Raw genomic sequence first — 15,445 nt, forward strand, 5'->3', positions numbered from 1 at the left:
TAACCCACTGAGCCACCAGTGAACTCCAAGGTCAGGTTTTACGTTTCTGAATATTGCCTGCATTTCTGCAGAGAAATACCCTGAAGGTGTTCTTTGAGCTTTCAGCCTATCCACAACAGTCCTATGAGCTAGGCATTGTTAATCCCTGCATTTCACAGATGGGAGAACTGAGGGACAGAGATACTAAGAATTTGTCTAAGATTTCATAGCTGATATATGGTGGACCCGTGAACCTGGACATTTGGCTCCAGAGATTACTCTTTTTTTTTTTTTTTTTTTTGTCTTTTTGCCATTTCTTGGCTGCTCCTGCGGCATATGGAGGTTCCCAGGCTAGGGGTCGAATTGAAGCTGTAGCCACCGGCCTACGCCAGAGCCACAGCAATGTGGGATCCGAGCCGCATCTGCGAACTAGAACACAGCTCACGGCAATGCCGGATCCTTAACCCGCTGAGCAAGGCCAGGGATCGAACCTGCAACCTCATGGTTCCTAGTCGGATTCATTAACCACTGAGCTGCAACGGGAACTCCGAGATTACTCTCTTAACCTAGGTACTCTCTCTTTTTTTTTTTTAGGGCCCCACCCGCAGCATATGGAAGTTCCCAGGCTAGGGGTCAAATCGGAGCTACAGCTGCCGGCCACAGCCACAGCCACAGCAATGTGGGATATGAGTCATGTCTGCAACCTACACCACAGCTCAGGGCAGTGTCGGATCCTTAACCCACTGAGTGATACCAGGGATTGAACCCATATCCTCATGGTTCCTAGTTGGGTTCATTAACCACTGAGCCACGACAGAAACTCCCTTTTTCTTTTTCTTTTTTTTTTTTTAATCTTTTTGCCATTTCTTGGACTGCTCCCACAGCATATGGAGGTTCCCAGGCTAGGGGTCGAATCGGAACTGTAGCTGCCAAGCCTATGCCGCAGCCACAGCAACTCGGGGTCAAAGCTGCGTCTGCAACCCATACCACAGCTCGTGGCAACGCCGGATCCTTAACCCACTGAGCTAGGCCAGGGATCGAACCCGCAACCTCATGGTTCCTAGTCGGATTCATTAACCGCTGAGCCACTACGAGATGGGAACTCCCTTAACCTGGGTGCTTTCAATTTCCACACTCCCTAGAATCAGAATCATATCCTGAAGCCTTTGCAGACTTATAGCAGAGCCACCATGTGTGGCTGGGCGGGTCAGTCATTGCACAGGGGCTCCTGGCAGAAGGGGTGAGTGGCATCTGGAATCCAGCCCAGGCTTTGCCCATCAGGCCACCTGAGGGAGGGGCTGCTGTTTCGAATGAAGCCACCGTGTGGGTAGGTGCCACCCTCCGCCAGACTCTGACAGCCTTCTTCTCCTTCCCCTATTGTGCCTTCCCAAGACTCAGCGCGTCCCCAGAAGGAGGAGGACAAAATGACCAAGTTCAAGGTGAGTTGGGCTTGCCTTTCTAGGCTTTAAATTGTTACCTTATTTCCCAGTGAGTAGGCACATCCTGATTCGCCTTTGGGGAACTTCTTCTTATGCCAGTGATCACTACTTTGTTATTTTCGTGTAGTTTCATTTTTGTTCTTCTCTTGCCTTTTGTAATTTCACAAATAAGAGTAGAATAGAAAGTCGATTGCAGTGAAAAAAACTCCCACTTTACTATTCTTTTTCTTACAAACCGTCTTCATTTTCCCATACTCTTTTTTTTTTTTTTTGTCTTTTGTCCTTTTAGGGCCGCACCCACAGCATATGGAGGTTCCCAGGCCAGGGGTCTAATTGAAGCTCTAGCCACCGGCCTACGCCAGAGCCATAGCAACAAGGGATCCTTAACCCACTGAGCGAGGCCAAGGATCAAACAAACCCGCAACCTCAGGGTCCCTAGTCAGATTTGTTTCCACTGTGCCACGACGGGAACTCCTCCCGTACTCTTTACTTCATATGTATTCATAGCTGTAGATCTGTAATCACTGGAGTAGAGTTTAAATTCTCAAATTATACCTTTTATAATTAATATTATATTCCCCACATCTTTTCTTATTTTGTTTTACTTTAAAATTTTTGTTTTCTTTTTTTGGCCACCTGGTGGGATATGTAGTTCCTGCGGCCAGGGATCAGATCTGAGCCATGGTTGCAACCCATGCACAGCCGTGGCAATGCTGGATCCTTAACCCACTGTGCCAGGCTGGGGATTGAACCTGCATGCCATTGCCCCACAGCAGAAACTCCATGTTATTTTAATTTTTAATTGAAGTACAGTTGATTTCCAATGTTGGGATAATTTCTGCTCAACAGCAGAATGAGTTATATGTGCATGCTTTTTTATGTTCTTTTCCATCGTGGCTTATCATAGGATATTGAACATAGTTCCCTGTCCTGTTCTGTAGGATTTTGTTGTTTGTCCATCCTATATATCATAGTTTGCATTTACTAGCCCCAAACTCCCAGCCCATCCTTCCCCAACCCCTCCTACCCCTTGGCAACTGCAAGTCTGTTCTCTATGTCTGTGCGTCTGTTCCTATTTTGTAGATAACTTCATTTGTGTCATATTTTAGATACCACATGTACATGATATCATATCATATCATATGTATGTATGTATCATATGATATGCCCCACATCTTTAATGGCGACATCATATTCCCTTGAATTTTTGTACTGTGTGTGTGTGTGTGTTTGCTTGCTTGTGTCTCATAACTTTTACCCATTCATGGATATTTAGGTAGTTTACAGTTTTTACTTTTTTAAAAAACATTGCAGGAGTTCCCTTCATGGTGCAGAGGAAATAAATCCGACTAGGTTGCAGGTTCAGTCCCTGGCCTCACTCAGTGGGTTAAGGATCCGGAGTTGCCGTGAGCTGTGGTGTAGGTCGCAGTTGCAACTCTGATCTGGTGTTGCTGTGGCTGTGGTATAGGCCAGCAGCTGTAGCTCCAATTTGACCCCTAGCCTGGGAACTTCCATATACCATGGATGCAGCCCTAAAAAGCAAAAAAAAGTTAAAATAAAATAAAGTAAAATAAAAAACATTGTAGTAACAGTTTTCCTAATATAACCCCTTTCCTCAAAAAGGAATTTGGAAGAGTTCGCCATTCTTTGGTCTAATGTTCTAAGAACTCTAAATTGAAAAAGTAGGTTTGATGTGCGGTACCTTGGGTATTTTGTGTACAGAATATTCAGATATAGCAGTACACCAGCATCTCTCTGATGCTTCACACAGAAGAAGGCTAGATTGTCTCTTACTCGTGTCTGAGTTATATCATGTACTTGTTTTATTTATATTTTTTATTTACACATTAATTTTATTAAAGTAATACACATAATTTAAAAAGTACAAGAGGATGGAGTTCCTGTCGTGGCTCAGAGGTAACGAACCCGACTAGTATCTATGAGAGTACAGGTTCCATCCCTGGCTTTTCCCAGTGTAAGGATCTGGCATTGCCTTGGGCTGTTGTGTAGGTTGCAGACGCGGCTTGGATCTGGTATTGCTGTGGCTATGGTGTAGGCCAGCAGCTACAGCTCCAATTCTACCCTAGCCTGGGAACCTCCATATGCCATGGGTGCAGCCCTAAAAAAGGACAACCCTCCCCCCAAAAAAAGAGAGACAAAAGAAAAATTAAGACAATATTGAATCCACGTAATTCTTCCATCACAGGCAATTTTGCCCACAGGCAATATTTGAAAACATTTTTGGTGTCACAGCTTGGGGCACTACTGCCATCTAGTGGTAGAAGCCAGAGATACTGCCCAACATCCTGCTTTGTACCCAACAGCCCCCACGGTGAAGAATTATCTGGCCCCAAATGTCAGTAGTGCCAAAGATGAGAACCTGTGCTGAACGCAAAGCTGTGGTTGAAATATTTATGATATACATGCTAAAACCAAGCAAAAGCTTGGAGTACCCCTGTGGCTCAGCAAGTTAAGGATCCAGTGTTTTCGATGATATGGTGCAGGTTTAATCCCTGGCTGAGGAATTTCCACGTGCCTCAGTCACAACCAAAAAAACAAAAAACAAACAAACAAAAAACACTTAATATCTCCAATAGGAATGTCACAGTGTCCTCAGGTAAAAACCCAATTGGAATATGAGCAAAGAACATTAACAGGAAAGGTTCTGAAGAAGAAAATAAAGATGGCTAGTAAGTATGTCAAAATGTGATGAGCTTATTAATTTTCAAATAAGTACAAATAATCCAAGTAAGTTATTTTTTGCTGATAAGATTGCCTAGGATTTTAAAAGATGGTTACATTCAATGAGTATAGTAAGGGAGAGTCAGAGATACTTATGTTCTCCTAGAGGAAGGATAAAATAGGGAAAGAGGTGAAAGAAAATCTGTTGTACATGATAATTTTGAAAGCATATTCTGGAGTGGCTCAGTGGTTAATGAATCTGACTAGGAACCATGAGGTTGCAGGTTCGATCCCTGGCCTCACTCAGTGGGTTAGGGATCCGGCGTTGCCGTGAGCTGTGGTGTAGGTGGCAGACACGGCTTGGATCCCACGTTACTGTGGCTGTGGAGCAGGTCAGAGGCTATAAGTCCGATTAGAGCCCCAGCCTGGGAACCTCCATATGCCACGGGTGTGGCCATAGAAAAGACAAAAAGACACACACACCCACATACACACACAAAAGAAAGAAAACATATTCTTTGATATTGCAGTTTCCACTGTTTAGAAATTTTATCCTAAAAAATAATTATATGAGGAGTTAATATCTATATAGAAGGTTGTTCTTTTCAGCCTTTATGAAAAGAAAGAAATCTAAAACATAAATGCATTATCGGGCTTGTTTAATATACAGTATTACAATATTATGGTAAAACTGACTCTGGTCTCTTCAAATCTAGAACCACTTCATATACAGCCTCCCCACTACTTTCAGAGCTGCCCTTCCGCCAGGAGACCTTTGTTGCAAGATTCAGGTGGAGTGTTTTTGGTGTTGTAGGAGGCAGTGACCTTCAAGGACGTGGCCGTGGTCTTCACGGAGGAGGAGCTGGGGCTGCTGGACCTCGCCCAGAGGAAGCTGTACCAGGAAGTGATGCTGGAGAACTTCCGGAACCTGGTCTCTGTGGGTGAGAACGGGTGCCCTGTGACTGAACGCCAGCCCCCTGCAGTATTTATGTGTCCTTGGATGTGCAGGGCCTTGGAACTCTTGAACTGGTTTCCAGTTTTCTCATCAGCATAAGATACAGAGATGGCATTTTTCTAGTCTTTCTCCCCTGACCACAGTCAGTTTATAAATGAGCTGTAAATTGACCACATGATTGCTGTCTAGTTTTAGCCCTTTAAAATTGTGGTTGTCTCCAGTTAGTGGGTCATGACATTCATGAGGGAGTTGTATTGGCATTTTCTGTTTTTCTTTTTAGGAGTGCACCTGTGGTGTATGGAAGTTCCCAGGTTAGGGGTCAAATCAGAGCTGCAGCTGCCAGCCCATGCCACTGAGCAAGGCAGGGATCGAACCCGCATCCTCATGAATGCTAGTCAGGTTCATTTCTGCTGAGCTGCAATGGCAACTCCCTTCGCATTTTTTAAATGAAATAAATGTGGGTAGAAAATATGCCCTGTTGCCAAGAATAGTGTGAGAAATGGTGGAGAGGATGTAATGCTAGAAAAATAGACATTTTTCCCCCAGGAACTTACATCTACACATCCTCAGGTTTTGCATAAAATGTATTTCCTCCCACAAGCTGTAATTAAAAGTTGAGAAAACACCGATTTTGAAGTCCCGAAGATGATGTATGGGAACCACAATTTTTAATAACTTGGGCCTCTAATGTATTCATTTGAAATGTTTGTCCTTGCCTTTTCACAGGGCGTCACTCCTTCACACCAGATATAATATCCCAGGTGGAGAGAGAAGAAAAGCTTTGGATGATCAAGTCAGCAACCCCGAGCTATTGCTCCTCAGGTGAGGGCCGTGCCACTCTGAGTCTGTCCTGCTTCTTGTCACCTGCACAGCTATGACTCTGGTCCACGTCAATGCCTAAACTGTGGATTTCTGTCCCAATCTTCGTACTGCTCTCTCATCTGCTTTGCTTGTTTACAGATAATTCTGTCCTCAAAGTGATTCTTTTCAATTCAGATCTTGTTTCTCTCTTCAGAACTCTTGTAGCTTCTTACTGATTCAGAATAAAATTTAGGCACTTGAAGTGGCTTATAATGTCCCGTATTCCCATCAGTGTTATAGCCTGCTTACAAAAACAAGTCTTTCTCTGGCAGGTCTATATATTGACTCCTACTTGAAAAGTGGGAAATTTTACATGTATGGAAAGAGTACAAAAATTTCAGAAGTGGTGGTCCCTGGTGGCCTAGTGGTTAAGGATCCAGCATTGTCACTGCTGTGACACGGGTTTGATCCCTGACCCAAGAACTTCTGTATGTCATGGGCGCAGCCAAAAAAGCAAATTTCAGAAGCAGCCAATCCGTAAGCCCCATGACCATTTCTATACCTTGGCTTTTTTTTCCCCTCCCAACTGGTTCTCGCCGTGACTTCGTGATCATAATGATCTTCTCATCAGCAACATCCCCTGCATCTAGTGAAGTCTTTCAGCTTCCCAACAACATTGCTGTATCCAATTCCTTCTCCTCCCCACCCCACCTTTTTTTTTTTTTCTTTTTTGGCCACCCCTGCAGCATATGGAGTTCCAAAGCCAGGGATCAGATCTGATCCTGAGCTGCAGTTGTGACCTTAACCCACTGTGCCAGGCCAGGGATTGAACCTGTATCCCAGGGCTCCAGAGATGCCACCAATCCCATTGCACCACAGTGGGAACTCCATCTTCCTTCTTACTTTACAAAACTCTTCTACTTCCCCACTGCCCCCCCCCCTTTTTTTCTGGCTGTGGCATGCAGAAGTTCCCAGGCCAAGGATCAAACCCAAGCCATAGCAGTGACAGCACTGGGTCCTTAACTGTCAGGCCACCAGAGAACTCCAGAAAGCTCTTTTACTTTTGTAATGTGGCTCAGACTCTCAGAAGGAAGTCAAACTGGGATTTATTTATACATTCAACATATATTTATTGATCACTATGTCAGACAGTGTTCTGGGAGTGGTGATAAAGCCATGAACAATATGAAGTGCTTATCCTCGTGGAGACTGCATTGAAGTGGGAGAAGACATAAAGTGAAACAGATCAAGGGCATTTATAGTATGCTGGTGGGAATATGTGCTGTGTGAAAAGAAAACAGGGTAAGGTGAATGGAGATTGCCTGGACTATGGAATGGATAGCGAGAATTCACTACAAGATATTGGTGGTAAAAGAGGCCTCACTGATAAGGTGTTATTCGAAGAGGCACCCGAAAAGAAGTTAATCGCAAGCTATATGGCTAATCGGTGAAACAGAGTTCCAGGGAGGACATAACTTTTCCTGTCCCATACTACTTTGAGAATCAGTCCTGTGCCCTTTTTATTTCCTCCTCGCAAGTTCTTACTCTGTTGTAAAAATTACCTTCTAATTTTTCACTCTTTCTTTTTCCCCTTAGAGGTTTTAGGAACTTTATTGCTATGAAGTTTTAGAATAATGTATGTTATTGCAGTAAACCTCTCCACTCATCTTTCTTCCTGAAGACAGGAAGCAAAGGACCACTCTTTGCTTTACTGTGTATGTTAGGCCCTTAGGTAGTAAGGTTATTTTCTCCCAAACATGTTATCTTTCCAACCTATCCGGTGCCTCAAAGTCTCCTAACATTGGGATAAACTTCCAATAAAATAAAGCAAAGGTTTTCCAACATTGCCTGGGGACATCTCTCAATACTTTATCTGTAAGGATCTTTCTAGGCATTTTGGTCAGATGTGCATGCAATAGGCAGAATTATGTGGCAGCTATTTATCAGATACCTACTACAGCAAAGACGGTAAGGCTTTTAGCAAGATGAAGCATCATGTTCATAAAATATTCCCTAGGAGGTATTTTCTTGCTTAGTAGCCACCAAATTTCTAACTTGTATTTCACCTATGAAACTTAGGATTTTAGATGGACCCCATTGCTGTGAGGTGAAGGGGACCCTGGTGGACTACCTCTTGGTTTCTGGAGGGGCATGTAAATCAGAGAACATGACACATAATGTTAAAGAAAAACGAAGCTTTTCTTGGTTCAATAAAGTCTTTGGACGTGGGCCCAAGTTTATAACCTTGACATCTCTGCAGAGTATGAACATGTCTCATCTCTAAATTCTGTCCTTTTAGGAGATAAGAATCTCAATAGCATGGAAACCCTTCAGGAAATTGGATTAAGGTATCTGCCACATGAAGAGCTTTTCTGCTCACAAATCTGGCAACAGGTTATAAAGGAATTAGCCAGGTGTCGAGATTCCCTGGGAAATATTAAAGTAACTGGCTCTCAGTTGGAGAAACAAGGTGACACGCTCTATAAAGATGAGTTTGATAAAGACTTTAATCGGAGTTCACACCTTCAAGTTCACCACAGAGACCACACTAGAGAAAAACCCTCCAAAGGGGCAGAGTGTGAGAAGGGTTTCATAAGGGGTTCTCAACTTCAAATTCACCACACAGCCCCTGTAGGAGAGAAGCCCTATAAATGTGAAAAGTGTGGAAATACCTTCCGTCGGCTTTCAAGTCTTCAAGCCCATCAGAGAGTCCACAGTAGAGTGAAATTGAACAAATATGACTCATCATGTAAGGGTTTCAGTCAGAGATCATATCTTCGTCATCATCAGAGAGTCCCCAGTGGAGAGAGTCCACACAGATATGAGGAATGTGGGAAGAATGTTGGGAAAAGCTCACATTTTCAAGCTTCTCTGATAGTCCACACGCTAGAGAAACCCTATAAATGTGAGGAGTGTGGGCTGGGCTTCAGTCAGCGCTCCTATCTTCATGTCCATCAGAGAGTCCATGCAGGAAAGAAACTTTATAAATGTGAAGAGTGTGGAAAGGGCTTCACTTGGCGTTCACGCCTACAGGCTCATCAGCGAATCCACACTGGGGAGAAACCATACAAATGTGATGCATGTGGCAAGGGCTTTAGTTACAGCTCACACCTTAACATTCATTGTAGAATCCACACAGGTGAGAAGCCCTATAAATGTGAGGAGTGTGGGAAAGGCTTCAGTGTGGGTTCCCACCTTCAAGCCCATCAGATAAGCCACACTGGAGAGAAACCATACAAGTGTGAGGAGTGTGGGAAAGGCTTCTGTCGGGCCTCAAATCTTCTGGACCATCAGAGGGGTCATAGTGGTGAGAAACCGTATCAATGTGATGCCTGTGGAAAGGGCTTCAGTCGTAGCTCGGATTTTAACATTCATTTCAGAGTCCACACGGGAGAGAAACCCTATAAATGTGAGGAGTGTGGGAAAGGTTTTAGTCAGGCCTCAAATCTTCTAGCCCATCAAAGAGGCCACACCGGAGAAAAACCATACAAATGTGGTACATGTGGGAAGGGCTTTAGCCGGAGTTCTGATCTCAATGTTCATTGTAGAATCCACACAGGAGAAAAACCCTATAAATGTGAGAAGTGTGGGAAGGCCTTCAGTCAGTTCTCAAGTCTCCAAGTGCATCAAAGAGTCCACACTGGAGAGAAACCATATCAGTGTGCAGAGTGTGGGAAAGGCTTCAGTGTGGGCTCACAGCTTCAGGCCCATCAGAGGTGCCACACAGGAGAGAAACCCTACCAATGTGAGGAGTGTGGAAAGGGCTTCTGTCGGGCCTCAAATTTTCTGGCTCATCGTGGTGTCCACACAGGAGAGAAACCATACCGATGCGATGTGTGTGGTAAACGCTTCAGACAGAGGTCATACCTTCAAGCCCACCAGAGGGTCCATACTGGAGAGAAACCATACAAGTGTGAGGAATGTGGGAAAGTCTTCAGTTGGAGCTCTTACCTCCAGGCTCATCAGAGAGTCCACACTGGGGAAAAACCATACAAATGTGAGGAGTGTGGGAAGGGCTTCAGTTGGAGCTCAAGTCTTATAATCCATCAGCGAGTCCATGCTGGTGATGAGGGTGACAAGGACTTTCCCTCATCAGAGAATGCATATGGCGAAGAAGCTGTATAAAACTACATGCTTTAATATCTCAAATGGGTGCTAGAATAGCCCTGTCCTAGAAGGCAGAACATTTGTTTTATGAAAGAGTATTTCTGCCTAAGCTTGACACATCACAGTGGTTGGGTGACCACATGGCAGAGGAGCCTCATGAGAGTGGAGACATAAGAACTTCATTCAGAACCGTGACATTTAGCAAGTACTAAACACATGAGAAGCTGAAAAAGAATGAGTCTGATCCCGAGTTATCCAAAAGTACTAAGACAGAAATGCCAAATTTCTTCCACTAGAATAAAAGCTCCCAGAGGGCAGGGACTTTTTTAGATTGCCAAGTCCACTCTCCTTCTGTGCCTAACACACTGCAGGTGTCCAGTAATGTTAAGTGAGTAAAAGGGAGAACAGTCACTTTTGAAATTTTCATTCAGTTCCTCTCTTAAAAACTTCTGTAAAATTGTACTCAGAAAAGGAATTCTCCAAGGTTTGGAGGACATTTAAATTAGACACATGGGCCCATTTTCTCAGCCCTATAGGTCCTGTGAACTAGTGTTTATCAAACTGAAGGTTGTAACCCATTGGTGGGTCCAGAAGAGTCACTTCACCAGGTTGCAGCCAGCACTTTTGTATGCTAACGATTCTTGAGAGATGTAATTTGCATGCGGTCACATGCATAACTTTCATGTTTACAGCTTCATGAATTTTGATAAATGTATCTACCTGTGTAATTACGAAGGACAATATATACAATATTTCTATTAAACCAGGATGTTTCTTTGTGTACATTTCTTGGTGTCCCATCTCCAGTGACAAGAAGTATTATGATTTCTATACCATATATTAATCAAGTCTCTCTGTTCTTGAGTTTCACATGTGTTCAGTATGTACTCTTATGTCGGGATTCTTTTCATCAAATATATGATCATCAGTTCACAGAAAGCAGTTGACAAAATTCAATATCCATTCATGATAAAAATTGTTCAGTGAGATAAAAGTCATCTATGAAGATACTATAAGCTAATGTTCTTTTTTTGTTTATTAAGGAATAATTTATATGCAGTAAAATCAACTCTTTGTTGGGTTTTGCTGTGTTTTGGCAAATGCTTACTCTTGTATTACTACCACCGTAATTAAGACATTGAATAGTTTGCACCCCCTGCCCTGAAATTCCTTTCTGTGCTTTTTTTTTTTTTTTTTTTTTTTTGGTCAAGCCCTCTCTCCATGACCCACACCTCCCTCCACCCTCAACGTTTTGGCAACCATAGATGTGTTTTTTGTCCCAAAAGTTGACCTTTTCCAGAATGTTTTATAAATGGAATCATACTGTATGTAACCTCTGGAATCCTGCTTTTTTTACTTAATGCTGCTGAGATTCATTAATCTGGATAGATGTTTTAATGATCATTCATTTTATTGCTGAGTGGTAGTCTGTTGTATGGGTTTGCTATATTTTGCGTATCCATTTAGAACTTGAATATCGAGTTTCTAAATTTTAGCAATTCTGAAGAGAACAACTATAAATATTTGCATATAAGTTTGTGCCTGATCACGTTTTCTTTGTCTTAGTAAATACTTGGGAGTGGGATTGTTGAGTTGTAGGGGTATGTGTCACTTTATGAAAAACAAAAAAAGGTTTCTAAAATGGGTATGCCATTTTTCATTCCCACCATCAGTGCACACTAGGGTTTGTCTTTACCATTTAAATGGGTTTATAGCACTGTCTCATTTTTGTTTTAATTTATATTTCCTTAATTACTAAGTTGAGAATCTTTACATGTGAATGTTTGCTAACAATATACCTATTTTCTTTGGTGAAGTATTTTGTTCTCAATTTTTGAGAGTTTTTTATATGTTCTGGACACATGTCTTTTTTATTGTTGTTTCCACACCTGTGGCAAGTGAAAGTTCTGGGGCCAGGGATTGAGCCCATCCCCGAGCCACGAAAGTGACAACACCAGGTCCCCAACCTGCTGTGTCACAGGGAAACTCGTGGACACCTGTTGTTTGTCAGTTATGCGTCTTCAAATATTTGTGTGCTTTGTATTTTTATTCCATAAAAGTGTTTTTCAGAGTGAAAGTTTTTTTTTTTTTTGAAGGTCAGTTTTTGTCTCCTATGGATTGTGTTTTTTTTGTCTTTCAGGTATAAGAACTCTGCCTAATCCAAGGTCACAAAGATTTCCCCACCGCCTCATTTTTTTTAAGGCCCACACCTGAAGCATATGGAAGTTCCCAGGCTAGGGATCAAATCAGAGTTGTAGCTGCTGGCCTATGCCACAGCCACAGCAATGTAGGATCTGAGCCGTGTCTGCCACCTATGCCACAGCTCACAGCAATGCCAGGTCCTTAACTCACTAATCAAGGCCAGGGACTGAACCCACATCCTCATGGATAATAGTCAGGTTCATTCCCACTGAGCCATGAGGGGGAACTCCTCTTTTTCTAATCTAAAAGTTTTATGGTTTCAGGTTTTGCATTTAGGTCTGTGATCCATGTGATTTAACCTTTGTGAAATGTGAGATCAAGGTCCATTTTTTTGCATATGAACATACAGTTAATGATCCTTTCAGCATCAAATTGCTATTGCACTTTTGTAAAAAATCTATTGCTCTTACATGTGTGGGTCTTTTTCTGACCGCTCCTCTATTTAGTTCCATTGATCTATATGTCTGTCTTTTGCCAATATGTAACTTTTATACAATAAGCCCGGATATCAGATAGTGTGAGTCTTCTAACTTCAATCTTTTTTCAAAATTATTTTGGCTATTTTTTTTTTTTTTTGGCTTTTTAGGGATGCACCTGTGGCATATGGAGGTTACCTGGCTAGGGGTCCAGTCAGAGCTGCAGCCACTGGCCTACACCACAGCCACAGCAACTCAAGATCCAAGCCTCATCTGCGACCTGCACCACAGCTCACGGCAATGCTGGATCCTTAACCCACTGAGCGAGGCCAGGGCTCGAACCCACATCCTCATGGATGCTAGTCGGGTTTGTTAACCTCTGAGCGATGATGGGAACTCCTATTTTGGCTATTCTAATTTGCTTTCCCATGACTTTTAGAATTAACTTTGTGGTTTTTAAAAATAAATTCTAACTCTCCAAATTTTACAGGGATTGCACTGTAAAATATGCAGAGAGAGATGAGTTTGGGGAGAATTGACACCTTAGCAATATTGAATATTCTAAACCATAGGTGTGGTATTTCTGCCTATTTTTAAAGGACTCTTTTGACTTCTTTCTTCAGTAATTTGTAGTTTCAGCACATATTGTTAGATTTATGTCAAAGTACTCTGATTTTTGGTCCTCAATTAAATGGGACTATTTTTCCATTTTTCATTTCCAGTTGTCAGTTGCTAGTATATAAACTGATTATTGTATGTTAACCTTATATCCTGCAATCTTACCAAACTTGCATACTAGTTAAAGTAGCTCTTCTATAGATCCCTTGGGATTTTCTGTGTAGAGAATCATATTACTTACAGAAAAGTTCTTTTTTTCCTTGCCAATTGTTGTGCATGGTACAGCAACTCCACTATGATGTGAGGAAACCCCTTCCCCCACACCGCCCAAGGTTAAGTTTGGATGATGAAACTCATGACAGTAGTCCTTTGGTATGATTAAAAATAGAGGGGAAGACTGTCCAGGAAAAGATCCAGAACACAGAGAAGGAATATTCAGTTTTCAGGCATTTTATAGAGGGGAGGTCCTGGCCTGCATGAAGTTTAAAAGAGGTGATGGAGGGTGCATGTGCTTTGGTGGTGGTGTTTGAACTTTATCAGCATTATGAAGGAGACAATGGACATAGACAGAAGGTAAGGCTTTGGGGTTGCTGGCACTACATCCAACATCCAAGTTTCCTGTCGTCCTCACAGTTCACTCCTGGCAACCTACCAGGTATTCCTGTAAATAAACTTCTATTTGAGAGAGGCCACGTTTGCAAAATTGACCCAAAATAATTAGGACAGCAGTTACTATGATAGCTTCCTGAAAGATAAGGTAGGTGTAGATAATGTTAATCCATCCAGGAAAAAGAGCCAAGAAAAATAAGTGGGGATTCAAGAAATCTCTTGGAGAATTTTAATAATTAAAACCACTGACTGTTGGGAGTTTCCTTCGTGGCTCAGTGGTTAATGACTCCGACTGGGAACCATGAGGTTGCGGGTTTGATTCCTGGCCTTGATCGGTGGGTTAAAGATCCGGTGTTGCTGTGAGCTGTGGTGTAGGTCACAGACATGGCTCAGACCTGGCGTTGCTGTAGCTGTGGTGTAGGCCAGTGGCTACAGCTCTGATTAGACCCCTAGCCTGGGAACCTCCATATGCCATAGGAGTGGCCCTAGAAAAGGCAAAAAGACAAAAACAAAACAAAAAACCATTGACTGTTTTGGATTTGTTAGTTTATCTGTTGAACTGTTCTGAGACTTTCTGTATTATTGACCTACTGGCAGCTAGAAGTTCCCTTCAAGAGTCTAACTTAAGATGCCAGTAAATTGTCTAGTGCAATATATTACCAGCTACCATAGCAGCTATGGAGATTTATCTCTTATCAAGGGCTTCCAAATCTTGGGATCTTTAGTATATGTGGTCTGCCAGGATTTGTGACATTGTTTGGCTATGTGTACTCTTATGGAAAGGGCGTGTATCAGTCCATACATGTGGAGACTATAGTTTCAATAGCTGTACGTAATATCAGTTGTTGATAGAGGCCAAGAAGGACATGGGGTTTGTGAAGGGAATATTCACAAATGAAATGTGGTGAAGGTGAAGGAGTGCTAGGAAAAGTAAAGGAGCTGGAGAGTGACCAAAGAAGATGGTGAGTAGTTGTTACGGTTAGCAAGGAACTCCAAGCTACACAATTCATTGTGTAGGTGATTACTCAGGCTGGGGTTCCCAGTAACAAGCCCAGCATTGTTGGAGTTTTATCTTTTGAGTAACATGTTTTGTAACTGTTTTATAGATACTGTCCAGCAAGTGGAGGAAAGTAGACGTGGTATGGTGATGCAATAGTGGAGTGTAAAGGATGGATTGTTGGACAGACAACTGGAGTTGATATGGTTTCGGGTGTCATAGCGGAAAGCAGTCAACATGCCCAGGACTCAACTGTTAATCATGGTAGGAGGTGGAGTGTTAGATCTTTGTGTGCTTAGAAGTGGGGCAACAGTGCATGTTAAGTTGGCTAATACGCAGGGTACTAGCTTGTGCCAGAGGAGCAACACATTAAGAAGGAATAGAATGGGTCAAGCACAAATCTAATCAGCTGGGCATTCCTTGATGCACTGGAGTAGGTAAACAGGCAATGGTAGATCCCTGTGTACTTCATCAGGGCCTGGGTATGTTTAGATAAGAAGGGCCTGCTGATAAGCTTCTTTTAGGAGTTCCCTGGTGACCTACAGGTCAAGGATCCAGCATTGTCACTACTGTGGCCTGGGTCACTGCTGTGGCACAGGTTTGATTCCTGGCCAGGAAACTTCCACATACCAAGGGTGAG

The 15,445-nt window shown here is 42.7% G+C and overlaps 1 protein-coding gene across 21 annotated transcripts in view; it reads left to right on the forward strand.

Moving 5' to 3' along the window:
• The window catches only part of ZNF45 (zinc finger protein 45), a 48,567-nt gene that overhangs the window by 26,715 nt on the left and 6,407 nt on the right, over nt 1–15,445 (forward strand). For 9 of the 21 annotated variants that reach the window (XM_021094491.2, XM_084961025.1, XM_084961026.1 and 6 more), the window contains 4 exons: nt 1,372–1,418; nt 4,915–5,041; nt 5,782–5,877; nt 8,156–10,726. In XM_021094491.2, coding sequence (XP_020950150.2) covers nt 1,404–1,418; nt 4,915–5,041; nt 5,782–5,877; nt 8,156–9,981 — 2,064 coding nt within the window. In that variant the 5' untranslated portion in view covers nt 1,372–1,403 and the 3' untranslated portion in view covers nt 9,982–10,726. Of the gene's footprint in view, nt 1–1,371; nt 1,419–4,914; nt 5,042–5,781; nt 5,878–7,004; nt 7,174–7,935; nt 8,121–8,155; nt 10,727–15,445 lie in introns of those variants that run through there. The other 12 variants (XM_084961031.1, XM_084961032.1, XM_084961027.1 and 9 more) reach the window with 4 other exon arrangements.

The sequence above is a fragment of the Sus scrofa genome, chromosome 6 (assembly GCF_054392235.1).
Source record: "Sus scrofa isolate SSC_HxYL_T2T_F1_AM1 chromosome 6, Sscrofa_HxYL_maternal_Yorkshire_Landrace_v2.0, whole genome shotgun sequence".
In the NCBI taxonomy this organism is placed as follows: domain Eukaryota; kingdom Metazoa; phylum Chordata; class Mammalia; order Artiodactyla; family Suidae; genus Sus; species Sus scrofa.